This window comes from Hippocampus bargibanti, linkage group LG07 (assembly GCF_051943395.1).
Source record: "Hippocampus bargibanti isolate YZ-2025 linkage group LG07, ASM5194339v1, whole genome shotgun sequence".
NCBI lineage: Eukaryota > Metazoa > Chordata > Actinopteri > Syngnathiformes > Syngnathidae > Hippocampus > Hippocampus bargibanti.
The window spans coordinates 25,693,062-25,715,078 of NC_142740.1; the positions used below are offsets into that span (position 1 = coordinate 25,693,062).

A 22,017-nucleotide genomic window follows, 5' to 3' on the forward strand; every position below is an offset into this window, starting at 1 on the left:
ATTTTGATTGGTAATCTTGATTTCATAGTGGTAATCTTGCATTATTATTATTATTATTATAACAGTAGCTTTAACTTGCGTTTTGATGTTTCTCACATAAGCCTTTTTGTGGTTTACTGTACAGTAGCATATAAAATTGTGCATATTTGTTTTTGTATTTTGACGGTGGTCCTAAGTGTGATTTAATTTTTTTTAACTGTTCACTTTTCGAGACTTTCGCTGTTACTTTCATTTCAATTTTATTTTATCGAACACATCTTTTGAGAATGTCGGACAGTCTTAATTTGTGGTTCGGACTTTCGCAAGCATCTCTTTCGAAGATCACAAAATGTCCCGAGAAATTGTTAGAATTTTCTGTTGGTTATCCCAAAAGCATAGTAGCCCAGTAGTAAATACAAGATTCGAGTCAAAAATACATAAAACGTTCTTAAAAATGAAAAAGAAAATCATCAAAAGTAGAAAACAACCATGCGGCCATTTTTGAGGGGTTACTTTCTCCCCCTTGTGGCAACTTTCATATACTCGATACTCGAGTATGCTTAATTATTTGCTTTTTTGATATCTCGATGTGGGCTTGCTTTTGAAATGTTTTCGACTTTCTGACCCAAACCTTTGGTTTGACAACCAAGTCCTACTCGAACCGCCACCGCACCAGCTCATTACTAACGCCACCTCCACCCCCCTTGTCATGGTTCTTAGCGGGCCATATGTGCTCCCTCCCCGCCAGAGAGGTACTGGACGACTGGGAAAAGTTCCGTCGTGGGTCCAACACGACACAAACTCTTGACAGATCAGAACCATCACGTATTTTTTACACCCCCTCCACCAGGTAAGTTTATTTTTTTATTTATTTAACTACGTTAAAGTTGTTCCATGAAAAACACACATTTTAAATAACAATCGTTTTCATTTGGAGGTTTTTCACTGGGGTCGTGTCGCCAAAAATTTGCCTTCTTAAATGATCGAAGTTTAATCATTCCGTATAATATTTCACAATATTGTGAACGCTATTCCTCTCCTTGCATTTTTGTACCAAAAGGCGAGGAAAGAAGAAGGATTCATGTCAACTTAATAACAGGTCTCATTTTCCTTTTGTGTTCTTCTGCCTGTCCGTACATGTTCACCATGAACGAGACCCACTGCCCCCCGCCCCACCAAAATGACAAATAATAAGGAAATAATTGTATTTTTCGAAATATGAGGGGATTTTCTTCCTGTAATTACAGTTAAAACAATGAAAATCTGTGACCGAGTTATTTATTACAGTTTAAACTACGTATCATAACCTTCTTAATTTTGGGCAGATCTTAACGAATAAGGTGCCATTAGAAAGCATTCGAAATTTTAATTGTAGTGCTGGACATTCCCGCAGCAGCGTTTAAACAGTCACCAAGATAGTAATTTACCTTAAAACCTCTGTCACATTCCTTGCCTCCTACCGATCAAACGATCTGATTGGCCAGCACGAGACTTCATCTCCGGAGGAAGCAATCACTGAACTCGGATTGTCAAATTCCACCGATGTCAGGGTCCCACGGTTTAATCTGTGGGTTGCAACAGAAAGATGAGTAAACATAAGTGAACTTGAAATGTATTATTTATTATTGTTATGTATTTGCTATCTATCCAGCTAGCTGGCTATCTAGCGCGCTATATATGATGTTACTTCCGGGTTGAGTGAAAGCTGGTGCGCGTGGCTGCCGCTGCTCACCCGCAGAAAAAATATCCTGTGACTGTAAAGTGTCCTTGAGAGTTTTGAAAGGCGCTTATAAATGAAATGTATTATTATGATGATGATTAAAATACAGTTTATTTTTCACAGCAACATTTGCGGTTCTTTTAACATACAGTGAGACCTCCACTTACGAACTTAATTGGTTCCCAAACAGTGTGTAAAGCGAAAAGTGTGTATCTAAAAAAAAAAACTCCAATAGGAAACTATTAAAATGGGAATAATCCGTTCCCAGGTTTCCATAAAACATACTTTTCAACTAAATAAGCCTTAAAACTACACACATCATACCTTATTCCATTTATAATAAATGTGCTATTGTATTGCAATGAAAGAAATACACTGCATTGTATCATAAAGTCACTTTATTTACATTTGTGATGGTCATTTATGGCTTGATGGAATGGCGTTGGAGGTCGACGGTCAAAAGGAATTGCATGAGGACTGTAATTAAAGAAATAAACTGTGCTCTAAAATAAAGTTTTATTTACCTTTTTGATGGTCGTTGATGGCTTATGGAAGGAGAGTCACCTCCCATAAGGACTGTTAGTGCTGTTCGGTCGTGTGCTTCCGCCGAAGATCACTCCGCCAGCCGTGGTGGGCGTGTATTATGAAAATAGTGCTTATTATAAGGTTTAATTTTCATAAATATGACGTTAGTAAGATGAAAAGTTTGTAAGTTAAGATGTTTGTAAGTTGAGGTCTCACTGTACTTGTGTCATTGTTTCTATAAAGTAGAAATAATTCGCGAATTAGCCTGATGGTTAACGAGTGACTCAGTGTAATAGGACTTTGTGCTATTATCTCACAGCATTCGCGATTCAAAGCAGATTAGATAATGAACAGATGGATAATATTAGAATAATTACACTCACATACTCTGGTTTTATAGGTGAGGCTTCTCCTGCTTCTCATCAAGCCATGTCTCACCTCAGCATCTTCCTGTTGGCCCTTCTTCTGACTGCCACCGCAACCGGATTGCTGAACAACACCCAGGCAGATGAAAATGAAGTCATAAAAAGTTCAGAGCCCGACCTCGTCAAAGACCAGGCGAGTGACTGAACTATAAAGTCAAGAAATGACGTTGATTCTTCCGACAGCTGGCATACCAATTTCATTGAATGGGAAGGACAAAATCCAATTGTGAGGCACATACAGATAACTAGCCACACTTGCATTCAAATGAATGGAAGCGATTGTCAAAGTATGGTCCGAGTGTCTTGTACGGACCGCTCTGATCTTGAAAGTGGCCAATCAAGTATTTTGTAATAATACATGTCATTTTTAAGCGCCTTTCAAAACTCTCATAGTCACTTTTCAGTCACAGGATATGTTTTTTTTGTGGGTGAGCAGCGGCAGCCACACACGCCAGCGTTCACTCAACCCGGAATCACTAAAATACTGTCGATAGAAAGCTAGCTAGCTAGCGAATAGATAGATACCTAATAGATAGCTTGCTAAATAGATGGCCAACCAGCTAGATACCTAATAACCCTAACCCTGGCCCGCAAAATTACATCATTTTGCTGTATATATATATATATATATATACATGTGTGTACCGTTTTATAAATAATCAAGAGCTGTGTGATATTTTTCGCAAATGCCGATATTGAACATCTCGATTCATACTCGGACTGCGCAAAAATGTTTTGATAGTCAATCATCAATAGCACTGTACCAGTATGTGGTAATACTTTAACGCACAGGTGTCAAAGTCAAGGCCCGCGGGCCAAATCCGGCCCGCCACATCATTTTTTTTCAGCCCGCGAAAGCAAATCAAACTTGTTAAATTCCATGATGATTGCTAAAATCTGAGCCAAAATTTCATATTTTTGGATGTCAACCACAATAAAAGTCATTATTCTTGACTTCAGATTTGAAAACGAGCTATTCATTAATTTGCTGTGTGCTCTATATGTAATATTTGAAGGGATTTAAACATTCTAATGGGTTCCCCAAATTCATAACGGCCCTCGAGAGGAAACCATAACTACAATGTGGCCCGCGGCAAAAAATGACTTTGACACCCCTGCTTTAATGGAACTATTTCCTCTTATAGGTTGAGAATCTCATCGGAAATCTCAGCAAACCCACACCGAGTCACACACCAAGCACGGGTGATTTTGAAATAAATACAACCTTATCATTAGTATTCATAATGTGCCCCCTAATAAATTTTCTTTCACGTTAGCATATTCCATCAACACCACCGTTCTGAGCCAAACGTCCATCTTCACTCTCAGCCAAGTGTCCAATACATCTTCCGCTTCCCGGCAGTTGCCTGGCCCTCCTCCTCCTCCTTCTCCTCAGTGTCCAGGCAATCAGGTGATGCTTGACGGCAGCTTGGATTGTGGTTGCCCATCAGAGATGTTGAAGATGGGAGATATTTGTACTTGCCCACTTGGCTTCAGCCTTGAAGGAGCAGCAGGTTGCGAAGGTAAATTGTCAGTCTGACTAAAATATGTGGTCTTTTGTGTCAATAAAATAAGTACTTTGTGAGTGTATTATTGAAACAGCAACAAATTGGCGGCACTTTTCGCTCGCTTTGTGGAAATCTATCTAGGTATTAGCTATCGAGCTAGCTACCTCTCTATTTGCTATCTAGCTATTAGCTAGCTAGCTAGCTAGCTCTCTATTTGCTATCTAGCTATCGAGCTAACTAGCTAGCTCTCTATTTGCTATCTAGCTATTAGCTATTGAGCTAGCTAGCAAGCTCTCTATTTGCTATTTAGCTATTAGCTATCGAGCTAGCTAGCTCGCTATTTGTTATATAGCTATTAGCTATCGAGCTAGCTAGCTCTCTATTTGCTAGCTAGCTATTAGCTATCAAGCTAGCTAGCTCTCTATTTGCTATCTAGCTATTAGCTATGAAGCTAGCTAGCTAGCTCTCTATTTTAGCCAGCTTTTAGCTATTTGAGTTACTTCCGGGTTGAGTGATTATTAACTCACTCTTAGCTAGCTACCTAGCTTTCTATCTATTTGAGTTACTTCCGGGTTGAGTGAACGCTGGGGCGAAGGAGCGGCAGGTTGCAAAGGTAAATTGTCAGTCTGACTAAAATATGTGGTCTTTGTGTCAATAAAATAAGTACTTTGTGAGTGTATTATTGAAACAGCAACAAATTGGCGGCACTTTTCGCTCGCTTTGTGGAAATCTATCTAGGTATTAGCTATCGAGCTAGCTACCTCTCTATTTGCTATCTAGCTATTAGCTATCGAGCTAGCTAGCTAGCTCTCTATTTGCTATCTAGCTATCGAGCTAGCTAGCTAGCTCTCTATTTGCTATCTAGCTATTAGCTATCGAGCTAGCTAGCTCTCTATTTGCTATATAGCTATTAGCTAGCTAGCTAGCTCTCTATTTTAGCCAGCTTTTAGCTATTTGAGTTACGTTCGGGTTGAGTGATTATTAACTCACTCTTAGCTAGCTCCCTGGCTTTCTATCTATTTGAGTTACGTCCGGGTTGAGTGAACGCTGGCGCGTGTGGCTGCCGCTGCTCACCTGCACAAAAACGGACCCTGTGACATTATTATTATTATTATTATTATTATTATAACTCTTCCGTCCGTCATCCTTTTTCCTCTTTCTGCCTTAGATGTGGACGAGTGCAGCTTTGACGGGCCGTGTCGCCGCGACCTAGGAAACGTGTGCTTGAATACACCCGGCAGCTTTGTGTGCCAGTGCCGTCCTGGCTACCGAGCGGAGGCCCCCCCGGCCTGCGTGGGTGAGTTACGGCACTGAGCCCTGTTTAGATTCATGTAATGTGGTGAGAACACTTTGCTACCTGTCCCAACGCATTGATGAACAATTTCACGATGAACGATTCCCGCTCTCATCTTCGGCGCTAAATAACTCCCGTGAAATATGATTTTCAATCACATTGAAAATTTTAATGCATTGCTCTCGCTACCGCCCCACCACTCATTTTTCATCGCAGATGTGGACGAATGCTCGTCAAGTCCCGAGTTATGCGACGGCCGGGGCGTTTGTGAGAACACTTCGGGTAGTTACAAATGTGTGTGCCCGGTAGGTTACCGTGGTAACAGCACAAACTGCGAAGGTAAGCCGTTATCCGGAGGGAGACTTGATGTTGACGGAGTTGGTGACGTATAATGGGGGTCTTTTTTTTTCAGATACAAACGAATGCGCATCAGACGCACACGGATGTGACGTCAACGCTCGCTGCGGCAACGTCATTGGCTCGTACTTTTGCCAGTGCCACCAAGGTTTCACCGGTGATGGCCATTTTTGTTTTGGTAAGTGGCGGACTGGTGAATTCTTAACTCATTCACTGCCATTCCCGATCTTGCCTTATTTTAGATTGAATTAGATACTGACATAGACAGTAGATCGATATATTCTTTGAAATACAAAAATAAAAATCTTATATACAAAGCGTCATTCTGATTAATTTTAATGAAGGAATTAATTTATCAGTAAAAGATATGAGCATTATCTGGTGGTTGGGAACTCAATTCAATACGCTTCGCAATAAGCAGAAGCATGTTTCCAAATCAATTCTGAAACGAAAAGGAAACAAAAAAATGGTGTCGTTTTCCTTTAAAGGACAACCGACGTCACTTTTTTTGTTTTTTAACTGACATCAGAAAAACGTTTTATAGCATCTAAAATACCCAAAACATGCACGCTGATGTTTTTATTCAAATGCAAAACACCAATAAAAATGACTTAAAGTGTCCAAAATCTGCAAAAAAATTGAGCTGCGAATTGGGCATTTTCAGAAAGTCCCGCCCCCATTCCGTGACGTCACGCCAAGACGTCTTGCATTGCTGGAGAATCAAAACAATGGCTTCAGATTTGGAGAATATGCTTTTTTGTTACACATCCAGTTATGAATATGATTCAAATAGTTCTGAAGAGGAAAGCATACATGTTTGCAATCGATTAAAGAATTGAGTCCGTGCCATTATGAGACAATATTGGGGGGAAATGTCTCACCCAAAAAGAGGCACAAAATGGCCACCGAGCTGTTGTGAGGATTGAATCAGACCGTTTCCACAGGCTGATAAATTCCTTCCATGGAGCTTGGACGCCCTCTTCTGGCGACTTTTGGGTGCAAAACGAGGTTTTCAGACCAAACAAGTACAGCAAAATACATTGACGTGACGGAAGGACTGCTACAATGTGTCTTTTTTTTCGGTCAGGGGTGTTCCTTTAGTGACGTCACGTACGGACTCGTCACCAACTCAAAAACAAGACTTCCTGAATATAACCGGACGATCGATATATCCGTCCTGCGCCGAACTGCATTAAAAGGGGGTGGAGGGCAACACGTAAATGGGGGATCTTTGATATGGCATGTCATTTTATCATTGGGTTCATGGATTGCGTATCTAGCATGCTTTTTGTACAGTAGTGAAGTGAAAAATAAACTTGTGCATCAAATAAAAACATCTTTACACTTTTTTAATGACTATTTCCTTTCAAAAATGCAATCAATGCAAAAAAATCTTCGAGTCGTTCTATTCACACCAAACCACGGACGCCAGCATGTACAAACATTAAAAACAAGTGTATAATATACAATAATTCTATCAAAATTTTCAAAATATGATGCACTCCACATTATTAAACAAATTATTATTTTTTCCCGCGGCAGCCATTTTTTTGCGCTGTTCAAATGTGCCTTTTTTTTCTTTTTTCGCTCTTTGGCTCAACTTACTTCCCATTTATCTTTTTTTTTTGTCTTTTCTCTTGACTTTATTTTTATTGTTTTTTTTCCTCTCTTCACTTCTTTTTATTTATCTAGCCATCCAGCTCTCTATCTATCTGGCTAGCTATCTGCCTAATCTAGCTAGCTATCTAGCTGGCTATCTGGCTAGCTACATAGTTTTCTATCTATTTGCTATATATTAGCTATCTGGCTGGCTTGCTGGCTATCGAGCTATATATCTAGTGAACGTGTGTGGCTGCCGCTGCTCGCCCACAGAAAAAAACCTATCCTGTGACTTTGAGAGTTTTGAAAGTCCCTTATAAATTAAATGTATTACTATTTAGGACGACATAAACATTCAAACCTTAGACTCTATTCTTCAGAAAAAATAGTTAATTCCTAAGTATGTGTGGATCTGGAGTTATATGAGCTTGAAATGAGGGCGGCTGTCCAAAATACAATGCAATACATACATATTGGTTAATATAGCGCTTTAACAACAGCTGAGGCTGGAACAAAGCACTAACATGGAAAAAAGGGAAATACTGCCCCCTCGTGTACGGGTAAAATTATTGCCAGATGTCTGGCCAGGGCTTTATCGGCACCCAAGCATGAAAAAACAAAACCCAAAATAATTTTTCAATTCCAGAATAAATTTGTGGCAGAATGAGTTAAAAATGCTGCAAGCTTTTGCTGAAGTCCAAATTCACATGATGGAATCCGAAAAGAACTTTTCAATGATATTTAGATCACACTTGTCATCACAGTCGTACAAGTCCTCAACAGCAAAATTGTATATTGCCGACAGACGTCGACGAGTGCGCTGTGAACAACGGACGCTGTGACCACAACTGTGCAAACGAACCAGGAGGCTACAGCTGCCAGTGTGCCTCCGGCTACCAACTGAACCAAGATGGACACGGATGTACAGGTGAAACCAGATTCTTATCCATTTCTTTATCCAATAAAGTCAACTACAGTGAGACCTCAACTTACGAACTTAATTGGTTCCCAGACAGAGTGTGTAAGGCGAAAAGTGTGTATCTAAAAAAAAAATTAGCATAGGAAACCATTAAAATGGGAATAATCCGTTCCCGGGTTTCCATAAAATATACTTTTCAACTAAATAAGCCTTAAAACTACATGCAACATACCGTATTCTATGTATAATAAATGTGCTATTGTATTGTAATGACAGAAATACACTGCATTGTATCATAAAGTCACTTTATTTACATTTGTGATGGTCGAAGGTCAAAGGGAATTGCTGTTTGGAAAGAAAGGCGCATTACATGACGACTGTAATTAAATTCAATTAAACTATGCTGTAAAATAAAGTTGTATTTACCTTTTTGATGATCGTTGATGGCTTATGGAAGGAGAGTCACCTTCCATAAGGACTGTTGGTAACTTAACCTCTGGTGCTATTCGGTCGTGTGCTTCCGCCAAAGATCACTCCGCCAGCCGTGGTGGGTGTGTATTATGAAAATAGTGCTTATTATAAGGTTTAATTTTCATAAATTTGACGTTTGTTAGACAAAAAGTTTGTAAGTTGAGGTCTCACTGTATTTGCAAGAGTCTGGGTCAGAAATGTTAATAAAAACTGATATTCAGCGTTAAAAATGTGATGCGACTATATAATGCGGCACCAGACAAGCTAAGTGATATGTATCTGCATTTCTAGACGTGAACGAGTGTTCATCCCAGAATGGAAGCTGCGCGCACGGCTGCGTCAACATTCCGGGCTCCTTCCGGTGCACGTGCAGGCCGGGCTACCAGCTCCACATCGACGGGCAGGCCTGCGTGGGTCAGTTGAAATTCACTCACTTTTCCCTGCGGTCTACTGATTCATTTTCAACTATTTCAACATGGATGAACATCTTTAAATCACTCGGTGTTCCAAGAGCACTTTTTACGGTTCGATGATATGTGTTGCATAGAGAGTTTGTTCAAAATATGCCCCTCATACTTTTGAATGTGTGTGCGTGTGTGTGTGTGTGTGTGTGTGTGTGTGTGTGTGTGTGTGTGTGTGTGTGTGTGTGTGTGTGTGTGTGTGTGTGTGTGTGTGTGTGTGTGCGCGTGCATGCGTGTTTAGACATTGACGAATGTAAACTCGAGAACGGCGGCTGCTCGCACACCTGCAGCAATTCCCCAGGGGGACACAATTGCCACTGCCCACCTCCTCTGCTGCTGGACACAGACAGCCACACCTGCACCAGTATGTTACTATCAATGATGATGATGATGATGATGATGATAATATGTATTTATTATTTTTTTTAATCCGCACTTTTTCACAATTGTCCCACATCCATACCAAAATAGAGTAGCATGATACACAAGTTGTGCCATCTGATGAAAAATATCCAAAATTTTAACTCATTCGCTGTCAGACAGGTGCAAAAATGTGCCCACTCCAGTGCCAGGGTTTTTGTCATTGTCACTGGAATTCCGGGACCCACAGAATATTGAGTTTTAAGAGTACATAAACATTCAATGCAGCGTTAGAAACCTGAGATTTTCTTCTTTCATCAGAAAAAAAAGAGTTAATTCCTAAATCATATGGGTCTGGGGTTATATGAGCTTGAAATGAGGGCGGCTGTCCAAAATACAATGCAATGCATACATATTGGTTTACAATGCGCTTTAACAACAGCTGAAGTTGGAACAAAGCGCTAACATGGAAAAAAGAGAAATGTTAACCCCTTGTGGAAGGTTAAAAAAACATTGCCAGAGGCCAGGGCCAGCGCTTTATCGGCACCCAAATAACCCAAACAAATTCGGGAATGGCGCTCACCGTCATCTTTTCAATTCCCGAATAAATTTATGAATGGCAGTGAATGAGTTACATGGAAAGTACAGTGATCCCCCGCTACTTCACGGTTCACTTATCGCGGTTTCAGTGCATCGCTGATTTTATTTATTTGTTTAAAAAAAGCGTTCAGGAAAAAAATGCCAAATGACTCCAAAATTTTGTACATGACTGTAACTTGACTGGTTCCGAGCGCTGACGTCGACCAATGACAGCATATCCCATGATTTACAGCCATGTGCCCCTCTCAGCACCACCCTCTGGCTTATCACGTGGGTTATTGTTTGATCAGTCTATTCAAATGCTTGCCTTGATCAATGCTTTCCATTTCGTGCGTGTATGTGGATTTTCACCTATCACGGGGGATTCCGGTCCCCATTAACTCCGATAAATGGCCGATTACTGTACAGTGAGACCTCAATTTATGAACTTAATTGGTTCCCAGACAGAGTGTGTAAGCCGAAAAGTGTGTATCTAAAAAAAAAATTCCCATAGGAAACCATTAAAATGGGAATAATCCGTTCCCGGGTTTCTATAAAATTTACTTTTCAACTAAATAAGCCTTAAAACTACACGCAACATACCTTATTCTATGTATAATAAATGTGCTATTGTATTGCAATGAAACAAATACACTGCATTGTATCATAAAGTCACTTTATTTACATTTGTGATGGTCATTTATGGCTTGATGGAATGGCGTTGGAGGTCGAAGGTCAAAGGGAATTGCATGATGACTGTAATTAAAGAACTAAACTGTGCTGTAAAATAACGTTTTATTTACCTTTTTGATGGTCGTTGATGGCTTATGGAAGGAGAGTCACCTTCCATAAGGACTGTTGATGCTGTTCGGTCGTGTGCTTCCGCCGAAGATCACTCCGCCAGCCGTGGTGGGTGTGTATTATGAAAATAGTGCTTATTATAAGGTTTAATTTTCATAAATTTGACGTTTGTAAGACGAAAAGTTTGTAAGTTAAGATGTTTGTAAGTTGAGGTCTCACTGTATTTCCATGTGTTTTGCAGATTATTATTATTTTTTGGTCTGCACAAAAAACTCGACTGTGGCGTTCTTTTTCAGACGTGACATCTTGTAAACTGAGAAACGGAGGCTGCGACCACGTCTGCATCACGGGCGCAGAGGGCAGCGTTCAGTGCAGCTGCCGCCCCGGCTGGAAACTGAGCAAAGATCTCAGAAGCTGCGAGGGTAGGACCTATTGTGTTAGCGTAGCATAGCGCTGATCTTGACGCGTTTGGACATCAACTTTAACCATCATATTATGTTAAGGGGTCCATTTTACCCGTATAATAATAATAATAATAATAATAATAATAATAATAATAATAATAATAATAATAATAATAATAATAATACATTTTATTTCTAAGCGCCTTTCAAAACTCTCAAGGACAATTTACAGTCACTGGATGAGAACTTTTTTTTAATGCGACCGAACAGAGACAGCCATTCGCGCCAGAGTTCACTCATTCCAGAAATAACACAAACTCACACCACTAATGTGAGTGTGTCTATTCGCTGGCTAATAGCTATCTATTCGCTAGCTAATAGCTATCTATTTGCTAGCTATTAGCTATCTATTCGCTAGCTAGCTTGCTTTCTATTTGAATTACTTCCGGTTGCTATCTATCCAGCTAGCTGGCTATCTAGCGCGCTATATATGATGTTACTTCCGGGTTGAGTGTACGCTGGCGCGTTTGGCTGCCGCTGCTCACCCACAGAAAAAAAATTATCCTGTGACTGTAAAGTGACCTTCAAAGTTTTGAAAGGTGCTTATAAATGAAATGTATGATTATTATTATTATATAGACAGACAATACTGTACAATACATCCTAATTTATACAGCGCTCTTACTGCAGCTGTAACAAAGCGCTTAGGAATATAAAAACATGGACAGTTGTGCAATCTTAACGACTTTCCCCATGTACTCTATGATGATTGAGTACAAGACAAACACTTTATTACATGAAGTTGTCGTCGAAATTCATTTGAGGTCCTTGTCATAACCCGATGGAATGTTTTAATCGACTCCGAGGACTAAAATAAATGTCTATAGAATTGGATTTAGGAATGGCACTTTGAGCAGCTGTGTTACATCACCGAATTGGAATTCAACTGGACAATATTTCCAATGTAGGATCAGCTGCAGAGTAGTAATGGATATGACTTTGGGGAGTGAGCATTCGTCACACACAGCTATTTTTATTCTCTCTCTACCAAGATGAATATGGAATCAGGACAAAGTTATGCCGTAAATAGTGAAAACGGGAGGATTTTACCTCCGTGAACCCTTAAAAGGTTTTTGATTTTCTAGATGTGGACGAATGTGGAGACTTCACAAATGGAGGCTGCGAGCAATTATGCGAGAATCACCCGGGGGCCTTCAACTGTACTTGCGGCGAGGGCTATCTTGTGCAAAGCGATGACCACACCAAGTGCCGGCGTGAGTCAAACGGCTCATCTGCAAGTACAGTGATACCTCGGTTTACGAACCGCTTGGCTTACGAACTTTTCGGTTTACGAACGTTACATTGATAAAAATTGTACCTTGGCATACACCTTTTTTTTGGGATACACACGGAGCGTGTGTATCAATGAGTGATGTGTCGTTCGCGAACGAGCCCGTTCTCCTAACAACAAAATGGCAGACAACTGTTTTTGTCCTCAATTCCCCGCCCCCAGTCTTCGGTTTAAGCCACGTGATTGGTCAAGAACGCAGCAGTGAGGGGGCTGGTTAAACATTAGAGGCAGGGAGACGACAGAGAGAGAGTGAGAAAATGGATAGGAAACAGTGACATTTTGACTTGTTTCAACTTTGAGTTCAAAGGCAGAGTGTAGACTGCAAGGTTAACATATCCCATCAATCAGGCTCCACAAATAACCCGCAGAAGCCATCTGTACACTTGATGCAAAAAGTTATGAACCCAGCAAAACAGAACATAATTGATGAGGAACTAGATAAAATTATCACAGAGAAAGCACTTACAAGGGATCATTCCTCAAGATGGTGAAAGAAGAAGGTTGTGTTCCTCATCAATTGTTTAATGCTGATGAAACCAGCCACTCCATTCCATCAAGCCATCAACGACCATCACAAAGGTAAATAAAATGACTTTATCATACAGTACAGTTTATTTCTTTAATTATAATACCATAGCACATTTATTATACATACAATACGGTATATTTTGTGTAGTCTTAAGGCTTAGAAAATTACAAAGTAGAAAATTATGATTGGGAACGGATTATTCTCATTTTAATGGTTTCCTATGGGAAATTATTTTTTGGGATACACTTTGCCTTACACACTCTGTCTGGGAACCAATTAAGTTCGTATGCCAAGGTATCACGGTATCTCACTCTGCTTCTCAGCTGTCTGCAAGCTGCCCTGCGCTAACGGCGGTCGCTGTGTGGGTCCCGATACCTGTCAATGTGCTTCGGACTACACAGGTCCTCAATGCCTTTTGCGTGAGTCGCCCAATAGTTCAACTTTACATGGCCAGTTACCGCCGACGGCTCACCACCTCTTCAGCAACAACATGGTGTTGGTGTGTGTGTGTGTCTGTGTGTTTTATAGCCTTGTGCACACCCGCCTGCCAAAATGGTGGCCGATGTGTTGACGTCAATAAGTGCACGTGTGTTGGAGGTTGGCAAGGAGCTCGTTGCCAGATAGGTACGTTTTGTACATGTACACGTTTTGCCCATACTGTACTTATAATTCATTTTTTTCAGATTTTGTACAAAAAAAACAAACAAATTATCGTATTTTATATTATAAGGTGCGCCTAAAAGAAAAGACTTTTCTCAAAAACTGACTATGCGCCTCATAATCCGGTGCGCCTTATGTATAGAAAACATTTTAAAATATGTATTGATATGCATTATATATGAAACGGTTTTTATATACTGTGTGTCAATCGTTGAAGGTGCGCTTTATTTTCCAGAAAATACCTTATTTGTTATTTAGTTGTTGTTGTTTTTTTTTACTTCAAGATGGCGCCACGAAAGTGGCTGCCTTTACAGCATGTGCTGTATTTTGTACTACTTCTTTCTTTCCTTTCCTCTTACTTTCATGACTTTGCTGCTGTCAAATGTAAATTCATCCACTGCTAATCCAATGCAAATTGAGATATTTCCATGACTCTATGACACAGGTGTCAAAGTCAAGGCCCGCGGGCCAAATCCGGCCGGCCACATCATTTTTTTCGGCCCGCGAAAGCAAATCAAACTTGTTAAATTCCATGATGATTGCTAAAATCTGAGCCAAAATTTCATATTTTTGGATGTCAACCACAATAAAAGTCATTATTCTTGACTTCAGATTTGAAAACAAGTTATTCATTAATTTGCTGTGTGCTCTATATGTAATATTTGAAGGGATTTAAACATTCTAATGCAGGGGTGTCAAAGTCATTTTTTGCTGCGGGCCACATTGTAGTAATGGTTTCCTCTCGAGGGCCGTTATGAATTTGGGGAATCCATTAGAATGTTTAAATCCCTTCAAATATTACATATAGAGCACACAGCAAATTAATGAATAACTCGTTTTCAAATCTGAAGTCAAGAATAATGACTTTTATTGTGGTTGACATCCAAAAATATGAAATTTTGGCTCAGATTTTAGCAATCATCATGGAATTTAACAAGTTTGATTTGATTTCGCGGGCTTAAAAAAAATGATGTGGCGGGCCGGATTTAGCCCGCGGGCCTTGACTTTGACACCTGTGTTCTAATGGGTTCCCCAAATTCATAACGGTCCTCGAGAGGAAACCATAACTACAATGTGGCCCGCGGCAAAAAATGACTTTGACACCCCTGCACTATGACTTCCAATCAGACATCATGTCACTTTTTGTAAAATAATTGTCAGACAGAGCCATTATGACATTCCCGTTTATACTAACATTTTATATATTTCCACTTTAACTCATTCACTGACAGACGTGCAAAAATGTGTTCATTCCAGTGCCCGGGTTTTTGTCATTGTCACTCAAATTCCAGGACCCACAGAATATTGAGTTTTAGGGTTACATAAACATTCAATTCAGCGTAAGAAACCATTGACTCTTCTTTCATCAAAAAACAGTTAATTCCTAAATTGTTTGGGTCTGGAGTTATATGATCTTGAAATGAGGGTGACTGTCCAAAATACAATGCAATACCGGTACAAACATATTGGTTTCTATAATTGCTCTCATTCAGAACCCGTTCGGTGTCAGAAGCCTTGTAAAAATGGTGGCATGTGCGAAGGCCTCAACAGGTGTCGCTGCGCCAAAGGATTCACTGGAACTCTCTGTGAAACAGGTCAGTGTGTGTTTGTACCATCGCGACGTGTTGTACTTTGCATATCTTCACATTTTTTAGCTTGCTAACGTGCAGCGGTGACGACCCCGTGTATTCCCCCCTGCCGGCACGGCGCCACCTGCAGTCCTCATAATACCTGCACCTGTCCGGAAGGCACTGCGGGCTTGCGCTGCGAGAAACTGTAAGTATTCCACGTCTTATTTATTCTCATGTGTGATGTCATTTTGTTCTTGTAAAGTCATGTGCGATGTTCTCATTGATGCCAAGGACGTGTCCCGTGGTCACCACTGCGGTCAGCGTGGCTCGGGCGGTTAGAAAAGCTTTTAAGGAAAGTTTTGTTGAACGTTGCGGACCGTTGGGGATTCAGCTTTGCACCAAATACAGGTTGTTATACATTAACATATGGAGCACCATCATTTTAATACAGTGAGACCTCAACTTACAAACACCTCAACTTACAAACTTTTTGTCTTACAAACGTCAAATTTCTGAAAATTAAACCTTATAATAAGCACTATTTTCATAATACACACCCACCACGGCTGGCGGAGTGATCTTCGGCGGAAGCACACGACCGAACAGCACTAGAGGTTAAGTTACCAACAGTCCTTATGGAAGGTGACTCTCCTTCCATAAGCCATCAACGACCATCAAAAAGGTAAATAAAACTTTATTTTACAGCACAGTTTAATTTAATTTAATTACAGTCGTCATGGAATGTGCCTTTCTTTCCAAACAGCAATTCCCTTTGACCTTCGACCTCCAACGCCATTCCATCAAGCCATAAATGACCATCACAAATGTAAATAAAGTGACTTTATGATACAATGCAGTGTATTTCTTTCATTACAATACAATAGCACATTTATTATACATAGAATACGGTATGTTGGGTGTAGTTTTTTAGGCTTATTTAGGTGAAAAGTATATTTTATGGAAACCCGGGAACGGATTATTCCTATTTTAATGGTTTCCTATGGGAAATGTTTTTTTGAGATACACACTTTTCGCCTTACACACTTGGTCTGGGAACCAATTAAGTTCGTAAGTTGAGGTGTCACAATAGTTAAATCTGAGCACACTAATTATAATGTGACATTTTTTTATTGTGTTTTTCCAACAGGATGAACCAGGCACGTGTGTACCTGCAAGCCTACAGGGTGGGCTACCAAACCCAGTGCCCGCAGAGGAAAGGCAGATAATGTAGTGTTCGGAATAAACAATCCAGAAAGTGCATTTCAGTCATTGCCGAAGCAAACAACTGTTACGGTCATTACAATTCACCCAAATTTTGAAATGTAGCAAAATGTAGGTTAAAATTACTGTACAAGCCAAAGTGACTACTTTTTTTCAGAATCAGAATCAGAATCATCTTTATTGCCAAGTATGTAGAACACACAAGGAATAGCGTGTTTTCACGTGTTGTTGTTTTTCCTTAAATGACAACAGACGCCTCCGGACAAGTCGTGTCCATAATTTGTAATATCACTTCAAAAGACTTCTACTGAGCGTATTTTACAAAGATTCCACCTCATATAGCTATATTTTACGATTTATAACTCGCTCTGAATATTCAGGAAGTCTTGTTTTCGAATTGATGACGATGCCGTTTGGAACGCCCCTGACCGAGAAAGCGACACACAATGCATTTTGGGTAATTTGTTTGTTCTGAAAACTTCGTGTTGATCCCTGTTGATGGCGAAATTAGATGGAAAACGCAAATAACGCAATGGTGAATCGTTGTGTGTTGCACCAAGACTAGTATTTGATACTAGTTGACACAATTTCCCAGCAGACAAATCAGCCCATTTCCAACGCAGCCTGGGCGCCATCTTGTGCATTTTCTGGGACGCTACATTGGAGTCCTGACGGCTCGAGCTGATACGGCAGGACTTCTTTAATCGATTGCAAACATTTATGCTTTCCTCTTCAGAACTATTTGAATCATATTCATAACTGGATGAGTAACAAGAAAGCATCTTCTCCGAATCTGAATCCATTGTTTTGATTTCCGAGCATGGCAAGACGTCTTGATGTGACGTCACGAACTGAGGGCGGGACTTTCTGAAACTTTCTGCGGTCATTTTGAAGTAGTTTTGGGACACTTTAAGTCAGTTTTGTTTGTGTTTTTCATTTGACTAAAATGTCAGCCTGCGTGTTTTGGGTATTTTAGATGCTATAAAACGTTTTTCTTATGTCAGTTAGGAAACAAAAAAATGGTGTCAGTTGTCCTTTAAAATTAAACTACACAATGGACTGTTGTAATTTGTTATGGTGGATTAAAGGTTTTTTTTATGACTTGATAGATTCACTTTTCAGCCGGGTTTAGACGCAAATGAAAGCAATGTGAGCATGCATAATTTAAACAGCCGCGAATCCTCTCGAATAATTTGCGATTACACAAATGAGTCAATTTTGAAATTACCCACTAGTGTCCAAATTACCTTCAACCGTCTGGAATCTTGAGTATTTGTGTAATATATTTTTTAGCCACACGATGGTGTTGTAGTAACGTTGCATAGTGGAGTTCCGCTTTCGATTTAACAAATTAAAATATATTCATTGTATCAATAAAATAACTCAGTCTTAGATTTGTTTGGTGTCTTCTTATTTGTAATTTGCAAGGCCTGCAACTATTTAGTACGTATATTTAACACATAAGACGAAACCGATATAGAGAGAGGCCGATATTGGTCGTTTATTTTGAAAGACTATCGACGAGCGAGTTTTCCTTATCGGTTTGACTTGTCCTGTAGTGTCCTCCAAATTAAATACACTGTAGTGCATTTCGTTTGTAGTAAGAAGCGAAACAGTAGCAAATATGGTCCTTGACGAGAAAGTAATCACGAACGGAGAACCAGAAGATGTAAGTCGAAGTTGTTATAAAGGTGGATAAACGAACATGTTGTTTTATGTTAGGTAACGTTAGCTTTAGGTATCCAAACAAGGCTAAGCTAGGTGATGCTGCTAGCTCCACGCCACCCTGCTTTCGTTATATTGAGTGTATTTTAACTACTGGGATGTCTGTTTGTTTTCAGGAAGAAGAAGAAGAGGAGGAAGACTTAGTGGTACGTAGGGCGGCCACTTAGCTACAGGCGATAGGGACTGTACCTGCCCACGTATAGTGAAAATTGATCCTCATTGAAATTAAATTGAAATGTTTAGGGGGGAAAACGTGTTGCAAAATGTGTTTCGGATCATAAAAAACATTTATAACATGCCAAAAGAGAAAAACAGAAAAACGATACAGTGATACCTTGACTTATGAACTTAATTGGTTCCCAGACAGAGTGTGTAAGGCGAAAAGTGTGTACCCCAAAAATTAATTTCCCATAGTAAACCATTAAAATGACAATCATCCGTTCCCAGGTCCCCATAAAACATAATGTTCTTCTTTCTAATTTTCTAAGCCTTAAACTACACAAAATAGACCTTATTTTATGTCTAATGCATGTGCTATGGTATTATAATTAAATAAATAATATGTACTGTATAATAAAGTCGTTTTATTTACCTTTGTGGTGGTCATTGATAGCTCGATGGAATGGAGTGGCCGGTTTCATCAGCATTAAACACTTGATGAGGAACGTAACCTTCTTCTTTCACCATCTTGAGGAATGATCCCTTGTAGGTGCTTTCTCTGTGATAATTTTATCTAGTTCCTCATCAATTGTGTTCTGTTTAGCTGGGTTGATAGCTTTTTGCATTAAGTGTACAGATGGCTTGTGCGGGTTATTTGTGGAGCCTGATTGATGGGTTATTTTAACCTCGCAGTCTACACTTTGCCTTTGAACAAAGTCAAAGTTGAAACTCTCACTGTCGTCCGCCTGTCTCTTTAATGTTTAACCCCCCCCCCCCCCCCCCCCCCTCACTGCTGCGTTCTTGACCAATCACGTGGCTTTAACCGAAGACTGGGGCGGGGAATAGAGGACAAAAACAGTCGGCTGCCATTTTGTTGAAAAGTTCGTAAGCCAAGGGGTTCGTAAACCGAGGTATCACTGTATTTTGAATCAGGTTGTAGTCATTTGGGTTTTTTTTTCCCCTCTAAGATTAAGGAAACCCTTTAAAATTAAAAATCACATTTACATACCAAAAAAAGACTACCAAGTCCATACTTTGCAGCCCTACTAACATTTTTAAGACATGATTTTGAAATTATATGTGACAGTGTCAGTTTCCGCAATGCTGCTGTTTTGCAGGATCCCCTGGAAACGATGCGCGAAAAATGTGCCGAGATCGAGCACTGCGTACACACTCAAGCACGTCTGGAGCAATGTGAGACCAGAGTAAACTCTCGATCCGCCACAACGGAAGACTGTACCGAAGAGCTTTTTGACTTCCTCCATGCTCGGGATCATTGTGTAAGTATGAGGCGACTGCTTCCCCTTTCTTCAACTACATGTTGTAAAATAAAAATGCAACTATTTCCCGTTTTTGTCTTACCCAGGTGGCGCACAAACTCTTTCATACAGTGAAATGAATTCCCACTTACAATTGGCAGCGCCATTAAGGAAAAAATGGTTCTAAATGCCTCTAAAATATTTACTGTACGTATATGACCATGTTGTATGTTATTTTATCTGTATGACCATGTGAAAAAGTGCAGGCAATAATTAAAGTGAAATAAATGCTCAAGACATTTTGCCTGGTGTTACTTTTTTTTATTTAAAACAGCCGAATTTGTGATTTGTGCAAAGTCAGTTAAAGGACAACCGACACCATTTTTTTGTTTCCTAACTGACATCAGAAAAACGTTTGATAGCATCTAAAATACCCAAAACACGCAGGCTGATATTTTTAGTCAAATGCAAAACACCAATAAAAATGAGTTAAATTGTCCCAAAACTACTTCAAAATGACCCCGGAAATTGCGAGTTTCAAAAGGTCCCGTCCCCTTGTTCGTGATGTCACATCAGGACGTCTTGTCTTGGTCTAGAATCAAAACAATGGCATCAGATTCGGAGAAGATGCTTTCTTGTTACTCATCCAGTTATGAATATGATTCAAATAGTTCTGAAGAGGAAAGCATACATGTTTGCAATCGATTAAAGAAGTTCTTCCATATCATTTTGAGGTGTCTGGACTCAAATGTAGCGTCCCAGAAAATGCACAAGATGGCGCCCAAGCTCCATTGGAAATGGGCTGATTTGTCTGCTGGGAATTTGTGTCAACTAGTATCAAATAGTAGTCTTGGTGCAACACACAACGATTCACCATCGCGTTATTTATGTGTTTTCCTTCTAATTTCGCCATCAACAGGGATCAACACGATGTTTTCAGACCAAACAAAGTACCCAAAATGCATTGTGTGTCGCTTTCTCGGTCAGGGGCGTTCCAAGCGTGATGTCACGTCAGGCATTGTCATCAACTGGAAAACAAGACTTCCTGAATATTCAGCGCAAGTCTTAAAACGTAAAATATAGCTATATGCGGTGGAATCTTTGTAAAATGCGCTCAGTAAAAGTCATTTGAAGTGATTTTAAACATTATGGACACAACTTGTCCGGAGGCGTCGGTTGTCTTTTAAGCAAGCCATATCAGTGAAAAAAAAAAAAACCTCACATTAAATCACCTATGGTACAGATTCAGGAAATATTTTCCTCTATTCTGATTTTTGTCCATGTTTATTACACTTGAATGTTTTGGATTGAAAAGCTCATTTTGAAATCAAATACCACCAAAATAAATATAAAATATAGTTTTGGAGATGGTTTCTACTTTTTAAAACAGGTGATCCAAACCAAAACCAACTGGCTCACTAACTTGACTGTAATTGGAAAAGTTTAACTTTTTTATTATAAAAACTCAGACTTAATTTAATTTTTAGTCCCTGGTGCTTTCTGCTATCGTTGTGACTGCTTTATTTACTGTACATGATAGTTTTCCATTTAGCAGCACATTGTTGCAGCTTCAACTGTTAAGGCACTATAATAATAACAATAATAATAATACATTTAACTGTATTGTATGTATGTAACTATTATTTAAACGTGCATTATCTGTATGGTTTTATCTCTTGTTCTTATTTATAATTGTATCTGTGGTTTTATTTACATCCCTGTTTTGTGATTGTAAAGTGTCCTTGAGAGCTTTGAAAGACACTTACAAATAAAATGTATTATTATTTTGTATTGTCTTATAATTTGCTAATCAGAGTTAAAAAGCGGGTGGAGGCAATGTGAGTCTGGATTGGCCCTAATATCACTAAAAAAATTCGGTTCACTTGTTTGAACATGAGATTACGTCTGATTATTTTCTTAATGAAATATGTCTTTACATAATTTTTAGATAATATAATATTCATGGTTGAGTGAACGTTGGCGCGTGTGGCCGGCAAAAAAATATCCTGTGACTGTAAAGTGTCCTTGAGAGTTTTCAAAGGCGCTTATAAATGAAATTCATTATTATTATTACTATTATTATTTTTATTATTATTAGAAAACTTTAGGGAATGGTTTAAAAATTCAGCATGGAAAAGGA

At 39.5% G+C, this 22,017-nt stretch overlaps 2 protein-coding genes across 4 annotated transcripts; both read left to right on the forward strand.

The window, feature by feature from the left end:
* Positions 1-595: 595 nt before the first annotated feature.
* Positions 596-18,126, forward strand: LOC148895933 (uncharacterized). Of its 3 annotated transcripts, none has more exons than XM_089001367.1 (18): positions 596-829; positions 2,625-2,782; positions 3,795-3,852; positions 3,927-4,172; positions 5,326-5,454; positions 5,668-5,790; positions 5,864-5,986; positions 8,213-8,335; positions 9,089-9,211; positions 9,500-9,622; positions 11,295-11,420; positions 12,548-12,700; positions 13,606-13,701; positions 13,811-13,906; positions 15,436-15,537; positions 15,613-15,718; positions 15,805-15,921; positions 16,661-18,126. In XM_089001367.1, exons 2-18 carry the CDS (start codon positions 2,654-2,656, stop codon positions 16,737-16,739), a joined length of 2,052 nt encoding a protein of 683 aa, XP_088857493.1. In that variant the 5' UTR covers positions 596-829; positions 2,625-2,653; the 3' UTR covers positions 16,740-18,126. The 3 variants fall into 3 exon arrangements, with proteins under 3 accessions (XP_088857493.1, XP_088857495.1, XP_088857494.1); XM_089001368.1 differs by having other exon boundaries at positions 597-829; positions 12,548-12,676; XM_089001369.1 differs by lacking the exon at positions 12,548-12,700.
* Positions 18,127-18,254: 128 nt separating this feature from the next.
* Positions 18,255-20,174, forward strand: LOC148895934 (cytochrome b-c1 complex subunit 6, mitochondrial-like). Its single transcript, XM_089001370.1, has 4 exons — positions 18,255-18,403; positions 18,576-18,605; positions 19,737-19,898; positions 19,985-20,174. The coding sequence occupies exons 1-4, from the start codon at positions 18,359-18,361 to the stop codon at positions 20,015-20,017; spliced, it is 270 nt and encodes an 89-aa protein (XP_088857496.1). The 5' UTR covers positions 18,255-18,358; the 3' UTR covers positions 20,018-20,174.
* The last annotated feature ends 1,843 nt before the right edge of the window (positions 20,175-22,017 follow it).

Excerpts from the sequence above, each read along its gene's own strand:
- LOC148895934 (XM_089001370.1), top strand. The coding sequence starts at position 18,359 with ATGGTCCTTGACGAGAAAGTAATCACGAACGGAGAACCAGAAGAT. Across the intron at positions 18,404-18,575 it reads CGAACGGAGAACCAGAAGAT|GAAGAAGAAGAAGAGGAGGA; the intron begins GTAAGTCGAAGT and ends GTTTGTTTTCAG. Across the intron at positions 18,606-19,736 it reads AAGAGGAGGAAGACTTAGTG|GATCCCCTGGAAACGATGCG; the intron begins GTACGTAGGGCG and ends GCTGTTTTGCAG.
- LOC148895933 (XM_089001367.1), top strand. The coding sequence starts at position 2,654 with ATGTCTCACCTCAGCATCTTCCTGTTGGCCCTTCTTCTGACTGCCACC. Across the intron at positions 9,623-11,294 it reads AGACAGCCACACCTGCACCA|ACGTGACATCTTGTAAACTG; the intron begins GTATGTTACTAT and ends GTTCTTTTTCAG. Across the intron at positions 15,538-15,612 it reads TGGAACTCTCTGTGAAACAG|CGGTGACGACCCCGTGTATT; the intron begins GTCAGTGTGTGT and ends GCTAACGTGCAG.